The sequence below is a fragment of the Varanus komodoensis genome, unplaced genomic scaffold, assembly GCF_004798865.1.
Source record: "Varanus komodoensis strain SLA01 unplaced genomic scaffold, ASM479886v1 scaffold16, whole genome shotgun sequence".
NCBI lineage: Eukaryota > Metazoa > Chordata > Lepidosauria > Squamata > Varanidae > Varanus > Varanus komodoensis.
The window spans coordinates 4,338,176-4,352,718 of record NW_025335468.1 but is presented as its reverse complement, the minus strand read 5'-3'; the positions used below and the strand labels follow the sequence as shown (position 1 = coordinate 4,352,718).

The 14,543-nt window shown below is 44.6% G+C and overlaps 1 protein-coding gene across 1 annotated transcript in view; it reads left to right on the top strand.

The window, feature by feature from the left end:
• The window catches only part of LMNTD2 (lamin tail domain containing 2), a 37,759-nt gene that overhangs the window by 20,652 nt on the left and 2,564 nt on the right, over positions 1–14,543 (top strand). The window contains exons 6-11 of the mRNA XM_044426072.1: positions 1,130–1,284; positions 4,316–4,442; positions 7,290–7,485; positions 8,568–8,684; positions 10,059–10,288; positions 12,496–12,641. Of these exons, the coding sequence (XP_044282007.1) occupies positions 1,130–1,284; positions 4,316–4,442; positions 7,290–7,485; positions 8,568–8,684; positions 10,059–10,288; positions 12,496–12,641 (971 nt within the window). The remainder of the gene's footprint in view (positions 1–1,129; positions 1,285–4,315; positions 4,443–7,289; positions 7,486–8,567; positions 8,685–10,058; positions 10,289–12,495; positions 12,642–14,543) is intronic.

Below are 14,543 nucleotides of genomic sequence, written 5' to 3'. Positions count from 1 at the left end.
ATTCCCTGCCTGTTGATATCAAGCAACAAGACTCTTTTGCCTTTGGCACAGGCAGAATTCATTTTTATTTAAGTAAGGCTTCCCTGACTCGCCAGCCATTCTTTTATTGGCATAATTTGGTTTAAAATATTTTAATTCTGTATTTTGAATATTTTCTCCTTCTTTTACTGTTCACTGTCCAGGAGTCTTTTTTAGATGCACAGCAGCATATAAATCCATAAATAAATCATTTGAAAAAAATAAATAAAGGGAAGAAAAATGAATAGTGCAGTATCTCCCAATGTGGCTTTGTGGAAAAGAAGTAAATCAAAGGTTCTGATACTTTTTAAAAGGGATTTTTGACAGGGTTCTCCATGGTTCTTAGTTGGCAGGATTAGAGGTCATTAGATGCGGTACCACGTGTGGTTCCACATGGAGCTGCAGGCCATTTGGAGCCCATTCAGAATAGATCTTTCAAGTGCGACACAATGCTTCAGACCTGCATGTACATGTCTGACTGTCAAAGATTGTACACATTTGGGGCACAGTTTTAAAAAAACAAAAAATGGTGGCAAATTAGCAATGGCACCTCCAGTGTGCCACTCAGGCGTTTTGAAGGGGCTATTGCTGACTGTGAAAGTGAAGATGACAATGAGTGATCTCTGAAAAAAAGAAAAAAGGGCAAACGTATGTGGGGAAGCCTTGGTAAACACGAAAGTCTTGGTCACTGCAAGGGATGCTGAGCCATTGGCACTCACGCCACTTGGCCACTTGGGAGGTGGCTTGCACCTGGAAAACTTGCAAGAGAAGCATGTTTGCCAGTATGGACAGTCACGTGATTGTATAAAAAGTCATGCAGTTTAGCTATACAATGCCTCTGGTATCGCTGGTATCACTCGTGATGAGCAACACCCACCCCATCCCTTGCCTGTGCCATCTTAATTTCTTAAAAGAATAGGGGGTGAGTGCTAGAACATTGTGAGACTTAAACCAGCAATAGTCACAGTGTAGATAGATCCTTCCTTTGTTATGGGCAGAACACACTCTTCCTCTGAATTGTGGTTAGTATAGATAGAGTACTAAGAAGAATGTCTGAATTTTTAAAAAATCTGGATGAGCCCAAATAATATTTTTTCCTCACCTATTACAGCTCAAGAAATGAGAGCCTTTTGCCTTGTGTGCAGTCTTCCGTGGGTGCCCTCACCCCTCTGCAATCAGATCTCTCTTCATCTGTAACGGAGACCAAGACAACAGAATCTTCTTCAAGCCTTCCATCATCCCAGGATAAAATCCAACAAGCAAAGTGTAAGGTCTAATTTTCCCTCTTTAAATATGGTCTGGCACTCGCTGGTGGATCCAAGTGCCACACATGGGATGTGTGCACATGTATGCACACACATATATTGGAGCACCTCCATACTGTGAGAGCACAGTAGTACAGATTACGCACAGCCTGTGAGAGTTCACTTCAGCTCTCTGGCCATGCAGGAGATCGTGACGGCTTGAGGCAATCCCCGTGTGTGGGTGCTGAAAGGAATCACTCATCCCCTTATAAAAGAGCCATTTGGGCATGCCCCGTGATGGACTAACAGTACCGAAATGGCTCAGGGGGACAAGACATTGATTTGGTTTACACATAACAAAAATTAAGCAGCAAAGGGTGTGAGACATTGGGTAGAGGAACAGGCTGGCATCTTGCATCCCAGTCCAAGCAAGGCATGCAAATGACATAAATCAGATATATTATGTGACAAAACTGGAGGTGCTCACCTAGATCTAGCACATGAGGAAAATTCCAGAGAAGTTACAGACAGGGTTTTCACAACCCACCATGGCTCGTAGCACGTGGTGAACTCTCATGTCATTTGAACCCACGATGGAATATTTAAGTTTAGCTTATTAGTGCCCTGATAAACCATGGCTTGTTGCCAGCATTGCTCCGTGCACGGCGGATTCTTGTGTCATCGGAACCTGCCCATCATGGGTGAGCACACGCTGCTACACAGCTGCTTGCCACTCTTGCTGGGCAGTTACTGAGTAGCTTGTCACTACCAGCTGCCCCCCCCCCCCAAGTGCCAAAGCAACATTCGGTGGGGTGGCTGGCAAGGGCTTCCTCATTTCTGTGAGCCTGGCTGGGCGTGCTGCAGCTTTTCTGCCCCTTTAATTCTCCCTCTTTCGATCACTGAAGCCAGCCTCAGTGATCTACGTGTAGGAAGACCTGCCAAACATTGGGGGCCGTCAGAAAGTAATTTCCCCCCCTAGAGGATCACAGGGATTTTGACTGATACATAATCAGACATAATCAAACTAACCTTCCTCACAAGCCGTCCATGTTTCAGGGACCTGTGAGCTAGCTATCACTTCCAAGAAGGTTCACGAGAGATGTTTCTCCTTTCCCCAAGCTCACTGGCACATGAGAGAAATGGGAAACATTACCCACCTGAGAGATGAAAGAGGGCCACCCCTCCAGCTGCTGCTGCGATGGGAATGTAACTCCTCCAAAATACTCCCTTACTAAGGAAAGATCCATCATGCCTTGGGTTTCTATTGAAAATGCACCTCAGAGAAACCAGGTGGAGAGTGAATTTCTAGCTTCTGGGTAGGCACTGGTGAGCCCAGGTGTCTGCAGCTTCAGGGACAGGGTAGGGGGAGATTTGCTGCTTTCATTGTATCCTATGGGATACCCATGGGAGAACTGAGAGGGAAGTAAGGAACTGGACTGCATAGTTGACTCACACTGACTGGTTTGTGCTGCAACAAGGGTTCTCGTGTTGCCCCAATCTGCCCATACTCTCAGATTGCTAGATATTAATGAATAGCATTTCCTATTCTCTCCGGCTGTCAAAAGACTAGTAGTATTCTCACTATCAGCGACAGAAGAAAAACGAATGAGGAAATTCCAATTAAATATTTCTGCACATTTCACGTCCTTCTTTTGAGTCTGAGTAATTTGCAGCCCATAGGTAGCCCATGACCTGGCAGTTTCTTCTCCAGGTACTGCCCCTCTCCCAGGGAAGGAAAATCTCATCTTTGGATCAGTCACTATTAAAATTTTTAAAAGCCTCCATTGGTGCCAGTGAAGGCTTTTTAAAAGCCTAATTGCCACACTGGGGCTTTTTGGGAAGGAGTTCACTGCTGCGGAGGAAAAAGCTAACTCTTCCCTTTCCAAATGCTGAGTCACCCCGCTCAAAAATCCTCCCTTACTGTCTAGTTGAGCTTTTAAAAATCTTTTATTGGTGCCCATAGGGGCTTTACAAAAACCTAATTGCTGTGAATGCAACATTTTGGGGGAAGTTACTGTTGGTGCAGGAAAACCCAAACCTTCTGTCCCCAGTTGCTGTGACCCCCTGTGTAAATTGCCCTTATTCGCCCACTTAGATGGCCGTGTGTCCCATTAGGACCGGGACTTAACACCTGAGGAGACATGCATAGAGTTGTACCTTTTAACTTTTATGTCCCTGATTTCAGTGTAGTACAGGAAAAACTGCAGTTGCTTGCACTGTAAGATGGCACAATCTTACAAACAAGTAACAACAAAAGAATAACGGTTTATTTTACTAAGTGGTGAGATTTCCTTGTAAAAAGCTAATACGAATTTACCCCTAGAAGATGTTAATCAGTGTTCTTGTATACAAAGCCAAGAAAATGAAACCCATAGGCCATCTCAGAGACTACCCAAGGCACAGAGTTAGCTCAGGTCAAGCTATGTACAATCTTCCTTTCTGAAATTAAAAGTAAAACTATAGACTTGGCTGATTAGTTCAAATCAAGATGTGAAATTTGCTGCCCCTTCATAGCCCCCATGGTGCCCTAGTCCTCAGTAATTTCATTACCTCAAAACTACCTTCCAATTCAAAGTGCTCATATAAACCTACAAAACCCTAAATAGTTCTAGTCTTGGTTACCAGAGGGATCATCTCCTTCCATATTTACTTGCCCAGACCTGAGGATCATGCTCAGTGATTCTTTTCCGTGAGGTGGGGTACTATTAAGAGCCTTTTCAGTGGTGGCACCCTACTTGTGGAAAAACCTGCAAAAGGCTCACCTGGCACCTACAGTGTGTTATTTTCAGTGACAGGTGAACCTTTTAATTTTCCCCAGCACGATAGCCCTTCACTTTAAGAACTGCATTAGAACATGTTTAGATGTTTTGCATTATTGCTGACTTTTATCTTGGCTCCCACCTGGTTTTATTCTGTTTTAAACTTGCTTTGATACTATGCTTTAAATGATGGCAGTGCTCCCTCTGTGTCCTGCTTAGTCTTCAGCCACAATATTTCTCCTCACAAAAGCCTTCATGTGCCACATGAGGATGTTACATTTCCACTTTCCACAGGCATCTGCATGGCTCTTCCCCTGGGTCCTTGGAGGCTTGCTCAGTCTGATTTACCACTGGGACCACCATCCAGTGGACAAGGATACACCCCCGATGTGCCCTCCTCCTTCATCGAAAAATGCAAGTGGTGAGTGCCACAGAGTGGAGGTCTGGAAGAACTCGAAGAGCTCACCTCTGGGCAGAGCAGTTCTCTCGTTTCTCTGCAACTCAGGGGGACAGTGAACTCTCTCTATTCCAGGTTCATCGGAGTGAAGAGGGGACTGCAGCTGGCTTTCTCCCATTTTTAGGCCTCCAGTGTTATAGGTCACCTTGGTGCACTTGTAGAGCTTTGCAGTCATGCTGGCATGTACCCTGGCAGTCGCTTGGGTTTTATTCTGTTTTAAATGTACAGTTTTTGCATTAGGCTTTACTATGTTAATGCTTTCATGCTTTGATTTGTGAACTGCCCAGAGCACTTTGGCTGTTGGGTGGTATGGAAACATAGCACATCCATCCATATATAAATTGCTGTCTCCCATGTAAAAGTGAGCGTTATTCCTTCTCTCTAGACGGTCCATATGCCATGGGGGCATTCCCTGCAGTGCCAGTAAGAGCTGGTGGGCTGCATCTATCCAGCTAAAGGCTGAGGGTTTGGGAGCAACTCCTCTTCCCACGAAACAGTAGTAGTTGCCCCTGAGCAGAGGCTACAGGCTTTGTCAGGCAGGGAGCACAGACACTTTTATTGCTTGGTAAACTACTAGGTTTTTTCCTTTTATTTACAAGTTCAGTTTGGGGCAATGCACAAGCAGCCAGTCCTCACCTTTTCAGCCCTTTATTCCACATTTAGCTGCTTTTTGGGTCCACATTTTTCCTCTTTTTTTTTTTTTTTGTGTTGGGATTACCTCTCGCACCTCCTCACGTACTCTTTTCCTGAGGGAGCATTCAAAGCCCCCACTTGCCTGCCCAGTGGTTGATACTGAGGAGGCACCCAGGGATACAGTGGGATATTGCAAATATTTAAATAATGCTCAGTGTGGAATAGTTAACTTATTTTATTGAAGATTGAAATAATGTTGTAAGCCATTGAAAGACGATAATAATGGATGGCCTACGATTTTTTAAAAATAAATAAATATTCAGACCAGCTCACTGAGCCAACTCCCCCACTGTGTGGAGGGCCAAGAGCTGCCCAGATGACATTAGATTGTAAGGACTCTGAGGAGCAAAGCTAGAAAGAATGCTACATCGATAGCTCTGTGCTTTAGAACATCTGCTAGTCAGCCATGCGGTAGTCAAGCAAGCACTACCTGTTGCTGAGCTGTCAGCAGATTAAGTCCACAACTTCTCAGACCAACAGGTCCGCCAGACTGTATTGTTTCATCGCTGTGCAAACATCAGCTGAACCCATGACATCACAAATAAACGCATATGCGCACACACATGCTAGCTCATCAGCTCTTACTGTGGGTTGTTTAACTCTCAATTAACACATGATGGCCAGGTTTAGATTGCGCAATGGAACTCCCGATTGCCCCAGTCAGAGGTTGCGTATTTGAAATGGCAGCCGCACGTAGCCCACATTCACTGCAGCTAATTCTGGGTTAATTCACCCATGATAACGCCATCATGTCATGTCAACCAAAGCACACAAATGTACAGTCATCATTTTGCAGAAAAAATCCTTATATTTATGATACAGATGCTTTTATTTAAGGAATAGAATTGCCTCATCTAAGATGACCAGCACATCGTATCTCTTTCATATGCACTACTAAATCCATGTACTTCAGTTACCTTATGTACCTTCCCCATGCGCCTTCCTTCCTTCCTTGACTCTTAACTCTCCAACTGGCATATTTTTGTTTGTTAAATTAAATGTTTATCAAATCTTCTGGGAACACTTAGCTGTGATTAGTTTGCCTCTTCAGCGATGTCTTGCTATGTTTCTCTGTTCTTCATCCACAGATCTATTTACTAAGACATTGCAGAAGACCAATTTGGATAAGTAAAACCAGAAGTACAGTAAAATATCAGAGAAAATCATTTGTCTAACCAACGAAACTATGCTTCAAACATATATGAAGGCTCTCACATGGTCACACCCACACTTATGTGTGTCATTTCTGGTTCTACCATTTTTCCCTCCAACAAATTCACCGCTACCTAAGCTGTTGCAATTTCTTTTCAGACTTCCACTTGGCACTAAATGCAAGGGTTTACTGGCACCAGCCCTGCCTCCCACACTGTACAAATCGTCTCACAATTTTTGTTGTCACATGCTGTTAAGTCTTCTCCAGTGTGTGGCAATCCTATGAATGAACGCCCTCCAAAATGTCCAGCCTTCTACAGCCCTGCAAACTCAAGGCTATGGCTTCCTTTATGGAATGGATCCATCCCATCACTGGCCTCCCTCTTCTTCTCCTGCCTCTGGCTTTCCCTATCCTTCTTGTCTTCTTCAATGAGTCTTGCTTGCTCATGATGTGCCCAAAGTATGACAGTTCCAGTTTTATCATTTTTGCTTCCAGAGCATGTTTTGGCTTAATTTGACCCAGGACCTACTTGCTCATCTTTCTGTTGGCTTAGGGTATTCACAAAGCTTTCCTCCAGCACTGTACATAAGTTAATAGTGTCAGCTTGTTGCATGTGCAGACTTGTCTCTTGCTCTCTTCACAAAGATTCGTCCTTCAAATGTGATTACTAAACCATCACCTGATTCCTTTTAGCAAGATTGGGTAATCCAGAAAAGGGATTATTTTCTATACTGTACCTTTTCACTTCTGTGATGCCTTTCCCCTCATATTTCTTCCTGCTTTCTGCTTTGATCCTTTCAGGAGGTTTACACTTCAGCAAACGCTGGTACTGCTTCTGAGGAGTTTCCTTACCCTTTGAGAATTACAATTCTTATTCAGTCCCATGCCTGTTAAAAAGGTCAAATGTTTTCTAAACTAATAATAACTAATCTTTCTATTCCTCGCACCTTCTCTGTTTCTTCCAGGTGTCACAGTGGCACAGGCTCTCTAAGGATTGTCAGTGTGCATCGTGCAGGCTTCTTTATCCGAATCTTCAATGCATTGTTGAACAAGGAGGTGGACCTGAGCAGCTACATCATTCAGCAGTGGGTCGGAGGGTATCCCGTGTCTATCTACCACTTCCCCAGTGGCACCGTTCTGCCTGCGCAGCACCACATCACTGTAAGCAGCAGGGACCTCTCCATTTCCTAATCCTTGTTGGAGTGTGCACTCTGCTGACAGGTAGTATAAAAAAGAGTGCTCATATATTAAAGTGGGAGAAATCTGAGAGGGCCAGGACTCGCAGAGCCCTTTCTATGCAGTTCAACCAAAACTAGGGTAGAGGCTTTCTATACAGAGCATTTACCTTGAGCTCATGACTCCTTAGTCACAGCTGTTTGTGGGCTTTTTAGACAATGGCATGATCCCCAACTTTCCTGTGTTTTCAAAGCCTGTTTTACAACAGGAAAGATGGTGTTCTATTTCCCCTGTATTTCCAGGATAGCACAGCTCCATCTAGAGACAGTGTAGCAGAAAACTGGAAACGAAGCACTCTTGGAGAAGAGTTTGGTCTCAGTGCTGTTTAGAGGAAGTGCCAACACAATAAAAGCTTCATTTAGAAAAGCCCATAGGATTCACTTACTGGATCTAGCCAATATTTTCAGTGCCAAATTAAAATGTTTCTGTTTGTCCAAGCATCTTGAGAAGTTTGAAATTGTAAATTTAATTCAGTCTAAATTCCTTTAGATTGAATTACTGATTTAGCTTCTTTATTTTCTGGTTTTATTTTTTATTCCTCTGTCTAATTGTTACCCCCAGGACTCCCCTGGCTGCCTTGAGGTCTGGCAGACAGGAAACAATGCAGACTTCTCTCCATCTAAACCCTACTTTGCAAAGTTTCCTAATAAAAGAATATAATATTAATACAGTATTCTAAGATATTAAGGCACAAACTATATCTTTAATGTAAAGATGTGTCACTGTGGCCTGATGCTCATTTCAAACTTGAAAAGTTTCTTAGGGACATTGAAGAAATGTGTTAGGGAAGGGGTATTTATTCAGCCTTTCCCAGACTATCATTCCCCTTCTCCAGATTGCCTTCCCAGGCAGCCTTTCTCCTTACAGAGTTTATATTCACAAGCTAAAGCAAGGATCAATGGGGCAGAGTTTGTACCACCGCAGATGGAAGGCTGTGGACGAATAAAAGCGAATAGCCAAGATGCACAGGTGTAGTGTGGCTTATTCATTGACACGATGTTTTGTAGGTCTGGGCTGCAGGGGCTAGCCTTGCTCACGAGCATCCCACCGACAAGTTGTCCAGTCCATGTTTCTTCAGAGCAGGCCCAGAATGCATCACTATTCTCCGTGATCACAATGGCCAGGTGAATTGCTTTATTGACTTGTTCGGAAGGTAAGGCCAAAGGGCTGCTCTGTACTTTTCCTTTGTTTTTGTTTTTTTAAGAATTGGGTGAAGTGTATTCTAGAGTTTTTCATTCCAAGGTGAGACTTTATCAGAATAAACATCAATACAGAATTTTAATAAGAGAGAGAGAAAATATGAGTCTTGCGACTGATCAAGAGATGTTGAGAGTTAAATATTCAGGCATCTGGGCCTCAGTTTTCCAAGTCCACCTTTCTACCTACCATGCTGCACTGGCTTTTGGTGACCAGGCAACTGCCAGGGTTCTCAGTGGAAAGGCCCCTCTGTCATGTCCAGTTGGGGACCTAATTGAGGGCCATGGAGTTGCGAGAAAGACACTTGCAGTACTTGGTTTGATGGCATATGATGTGTCATAGGTGCTACAGCTAAGCAGACCTGGGTCTGGTCAGGGCCTAGCATGGCTACTTGGGCATCACCAAAAATAGACAAAAGAGGCCACCAATTTGCATGTTTTTGTAGGTGCAGATTTAGACCTAATTCTCATAATTAAATTGGAAATACAGTGAATGTCACCATAGTATGGACGACTGTTACCAGATGACCTGTGTGCCTTGCTCAGCCTGTGGTAGAGGTGATATGGAAGGGTAACTTTCACAACCCGGGTCTCATTTCTGCTGGTTCCTTCACTTCCTACCAGACTTGAACTAGATAGCTCTCCAAACAGAAGGCTGCCCCATGAAAGCCCTTCAAGACACTGCTGGGGAACCTGATATGTATGATCTTGAGTTCCGTCAGGAGAGAAAGGCAGGCTATAAATATGGGGAGTCCTACTGTATGTTCTCCCACCCCTGAAGAAATTGCATGGGAGGGAGATTAAATGAGCAATGTAGATGGGGCAGTGGGAGGGAAAATGATGGCGTGCTGCTTTCGCCTAGAAAAAGGATGCCCTGGATCTCCCACAGCATGGCTTTCCTGGCCCTAAAATATATTTTAAGACTGCAATGATTAGTCTGCATGTTAAGAACAAATTATTGCAATGATTAAATGGAACTATAGTGCAGAATGTGGCAGGAGAGCTAAATCACAAAGTGAACTTTTAACAGGTGCTTTTCTAGCACTGCTGGAGGGAGTGGGCATACTGGGTTATGTTTCCCTATGCTACAGATGTCGCTGCAGCTGGCCCCTCTCTCTCTCTCTCTCTCTCTCTCTCTCTCTCTCTCTCTCTCTCTCTCTCTCTCTCTCTCTCTCTCTCTGCTTTGATATAGTAGATTGTATTTTGACTGAGAGCATTGGCAGAAAAATGGCATGCAAACATAAGATAAAAAATAGAGGGTTGGTGAATAACTTTGTTTTCCCTTTGTCTGCATCATCCAAGATTGTGTCACAATATAGAAACCCTCACCAGGTAACAACAGCCGCAATAGCCTATGATGATAACGTGGATCTTTCAGTGGACAAGTTTCCACTCAACAGCGACGATGACACTGATGCTGATGCTGCTGAAGATAATGAGAGAACTGGTCAGCCTAAGCTTCCCGTAAGGAAAGCTTTGTCCTCACACAGTCATAAGAAAGAGAGGGATTGTGCCATCCTGATGAAGAGAAGGTGCGTGTGCCATCCAGAAGTGAGCTGATCAAAATAGGACTGCAGTAAAGTTTCATGTAATACAGAACTTGGAAGGGCATCTGTCCAACCTCTGCTAAAGACCGATGGTGAAGGAGGACGCATTGCCTCCTAAGGCAGCCTGTTCCACTTTTGAGATGCTCTTCCCATTAGGAAGTTTACCTGCTTACCTGCAGTTTCCAGTCCTTGGCTCCATCCAGAAGGGATCCTTCCATTCATGCCCTTAAGGCACTGGGGTTCTGTGGAGATTCTCTGTTGGAGGAAGGCAACAGGAAGCTGATCTTGGCAGATTATACTGCAGCCTGTGCATTAACCGTCATGCTGCTCTGGAACCCAGTGATTGCCTCTCCCTCTTCCTCCTGTGTGAGGATAACTCTAGTGCTTATCAGAATCAACCTATTGACTCTAGTCCTTCCTTCTAGAGCAATAGAGAACAAGTCTGTTCCCTTTTCAGTATGATGACAACTTTATGGACGTCTGAGGAATGCTATCATGTCTCTCCTTTATCTTCTCTTCCCAAAGCTAAATGTTGCCCACACCCTGCTGGTTCTAGCTTCAAGTGGATGCTCATGATGTCCAACCATTGTGGTTCTCTGAGTCCATTCGGATGCCAGCAGTGGCTTTGGGGACCCTGGGCCCTATTGCTGCAACCATGTAATGGTGACAAAGCTCATTCTGCGGCCACAGAGGTCTTCGGGGAAAGCAGTCATTGCCTTTCCATGAACACCGATGGCAGTGCAGAGTCATCTTAGGGAAACGGAGTAATAACTGGGAGCTTAGATTTTCCTGGCTGTTGCTGTAGTATATAACCTCCAATCCCAGTCGAGGACAGCAGAAAAATATTTTCAGTACATGAACTTTTTGGCTGTGAGAGCTGCTTAAGAGTGCTGTGTGTGTGCACATGTGCATGTTCACATACACACACATCGCATCAGTCATGATGCAAATCACTCGTTTCTTACTACACAAAGGCTTCTGGCAGAGGCGGAACCTGGCAGGGTATGTTTGGGAAGGGTGCTGATGACGCTCATTGGAGGCCACAGTGAAGGCCTCTGGACGGTGCATGTGGTACACCTGTTTTAACTGGTCTGTGCAAGAGCCAGGGGTGCAGGCTGCAGGGGTGTGCCTGAAGACACACCCTAAACTTAAAGGAGAGCCACTGGGTTGGTGTGGTGAGAGTGCTGGACAGAGAATCGGGGAGCTCTGGGTTTTAGTCTCTGCTCAGCCATGAAGTTCCTTGGGTGACTTTGGGCCAGTCCCTGGCTCTCGGCCTAACCCACCTCACAGGCTTCTTGTCATAAAACAAAATGGAGAGGAGGAGGAGGAGGATTATATAATCTGCCTTGAGTTCCTTGACAAGGAAAAGGCAGGATAGAAATATAATAAATAAATAGAGCAGTTCTGAAATGTTGGTGCCCAGAGAGGAATTAATGGGTGACAGTGACACAGAGAGTAGTGGCCAACAGGCCAGGTGCCCTAAGTCCCTGTGGCCCTTCTAGAAAAGGATGGAGATCATACAGCCTCGCGAAGCTGTGCAGCTGCAGCTCCCATCATCCTTCGGTGCTGGCTGTACTGACGAGGGCTAATGGGAGTTCAGGTCCAACCACAGCTGGAGGAACATGTTTTTCACCACTGCTTTTAAAGCATGAGGAACCAAACATTGCGTGCTTTGCCAACTAGCAGAAATGCGACCATGTGCTACATAGATACCTGCTCTAGCAGCAAGATTCGGTGAAGCAGTGTGCATAAGCCCATGAGCTGCGAACTGGGAAATCTTCAACACAGATCTCGACTCCGTTACAGATTCATTATGTGGCCTTGGGCTGACTATGAGTCTCTCACCCTTGTCTCCCCTGGCATTTCCTCTGCAACATGGCATAATAATATCGCCCTGTTGTGCCACTTTGTGGTAAAGATTGCTGAGCTAATGCACACAAACTGCTTTGAATGTATGAAATGAGTGGTATAAATGCTAACATTACTGTTGCGTTTCTTAATCTGTTAAATCCTGGGCACATTGCTTTCAGCGCTGAATGGAGATCAGTGTGAAAGAGCAGCAGCAGCTCTGCAAAGTTTTCAGAGTGATCTGGAGGTGTTATGTGCTAGTCATAGGGAGGTGATGCTTGGTTGCATGTTTCTGCAGGATGAGGATGGCCTTCCTACGGAGTCAATGTGGCTTTTCTGTTCAGGTACACAAGACACTTTTCCACTGATTCTGGAGCAAGCAGCAAAATGCCAAATGACTGTTCCACAGGAGCCAAGAAACGAACCAGAGGTTCAAGTGCTTCTTCTGACTTATCTTTGATTTCCATAAAAAGTCTGTCTCCAGTTTTGGGTATGCAAGTCAGTACACGTATTAACTGTTGCAAAGTTATATAGTTTTTAAAGCTCTTTCAGGACTTAGAACATACTTATGAATGACATTAACAACAGCCAGAAATGTATGCATGGTGAACAGAATCATTTAAAGTGAAGCATTCATGTCTAGTCATGGTGGATTTACTTTACGGGAAGCATTTTCATCCCACTCCTCAGCTCAAAGCGCTCCCAAAGTGGCTTTCATGGGGATGGGAAGGGGAAAGAAAGGAAGGGAATGGGAATAAAACAAGTAGCCCTTCGGTAAGGCTAGCAGCGCGGCCTTGCTTCCCTTCTCATTTCCTTAGGTAGGGTCTTCCGGAAGGTCTCCTGCAGGTGACACTTGAGCAAAGAGGAGCTTTCCAGGGGTGATCAATAAGCGACTATTTATTATATTCCAAGATACGCATCTGAGCCCTGAACCATTTCTCAGAAAAGAACCAGGGATTCTTTGAGCAGAAAATCAGGGGGAAAAGAGATGTGCTTAATTCTTCCCTATCATAATTGTTCTAAAGCACCTTCCCAGCAGCTCCCACTATCAGAAGATGGTCAAAGTGCATTTTTACTGTTGCTGAGAGAAAGGCTGGGGGAGGAAGCATCTTGAGTAGGGAAAATGGGGCATTCTGTCCCCACTCCATTCTTTTAACTGTTATTTAAGACTGTTTTTCTTTTAAAATGGTTTCAGGTCCCCATTTGCTCCATTTGCGCAGGACATACAGCACATAACTCCCTAAGGCAACCCTGATCCACACCAGGGTAATAGCTCTGTTGCAGTAAAGCAGCAACGCTTCTGATCAGTCCTCAAAACCAGTGTGGGCCAATAGACAGAAGGGAACTTATTTCCTTCCTCTAATAGTTTCTTCATGTAACTTTTTAAAAGGGCACCTTGCAATGCTCAGATCCTTCCTTCCTTCCTTCCTTCCTTCCTTCCTTCCTTCCTTCCTTCCTTCCTTCTTCATAGGTAGTGTGTTCTTTGGGCTGAACAACATGAGCATCATGGCTGCACTGAACCTTTCCTATCAGAAACTCTTTTCCCAGGAGCTGTGAATTCCCAGTGCTATACTGCTCGCTTCTGAAGTAGCTGAGTGTGTTTTTCCTTATGTGGCATCTGCCTTGCACCCATTAGACTTATCCTGGTGCTTATGTGGCTACAACTTACCAAATAAATAAAACTCCAGGCTCATCCCTGGGAAAAGAAGAGGAGCTTGTGTGGGGCAGAGGGACGTGTCAGGGGGAATAAGCATTTCTAAAGCAAAATTCTCAGCATCCTGACAAAAATACAGCCACCACTTTTCTTACTGTAGACGTGTGTTCAGCTGTACCCACATTCACTAAGCAATCAAATTGCCTCAATTATCTCAGGGCTGAAGGGCAGAGACATTTAGGTAATGAACGCCCTTTCAGTTGTAGGTTGCAAAGTCTGCATTCCCTGATTGTTGGTTATGCCAGCCAGGATTGACAGGAATTGCAGTTAAAAACTTGCGGAGGGTACCAGGCTTTGCTGGTGATCAACTTTTTACCTTGATTACTGCTTTATTTAGAAGGTAGGTGATGGCCCCATTCTGTTCTTTCTCACTTCCTGAGAAAGTTTTGGATTCACCAGTTGCTCCCCACTTACTCGGGAGGGACAGTCAGTGTCAGCTCACCCTTCCTGCATGGCCTCAGTGAGCACACAGGTCCCTTCCACTTCAGTTGCATAGCCTTTCTGTAGACAGCAGGATCATGGCCAATGAAGTCCAGTGATGGTGAGTGTTTGTGTTTTGAAGCAAGGATAAATGGAAGATCCAATTTTGCACTGAGTGTTTCCAAAATATATTGTACCACATCATTGCTCCTTGGAGCTACAGGAAGGTATTGAATAGCTTTTTATTCTATTTAAGTA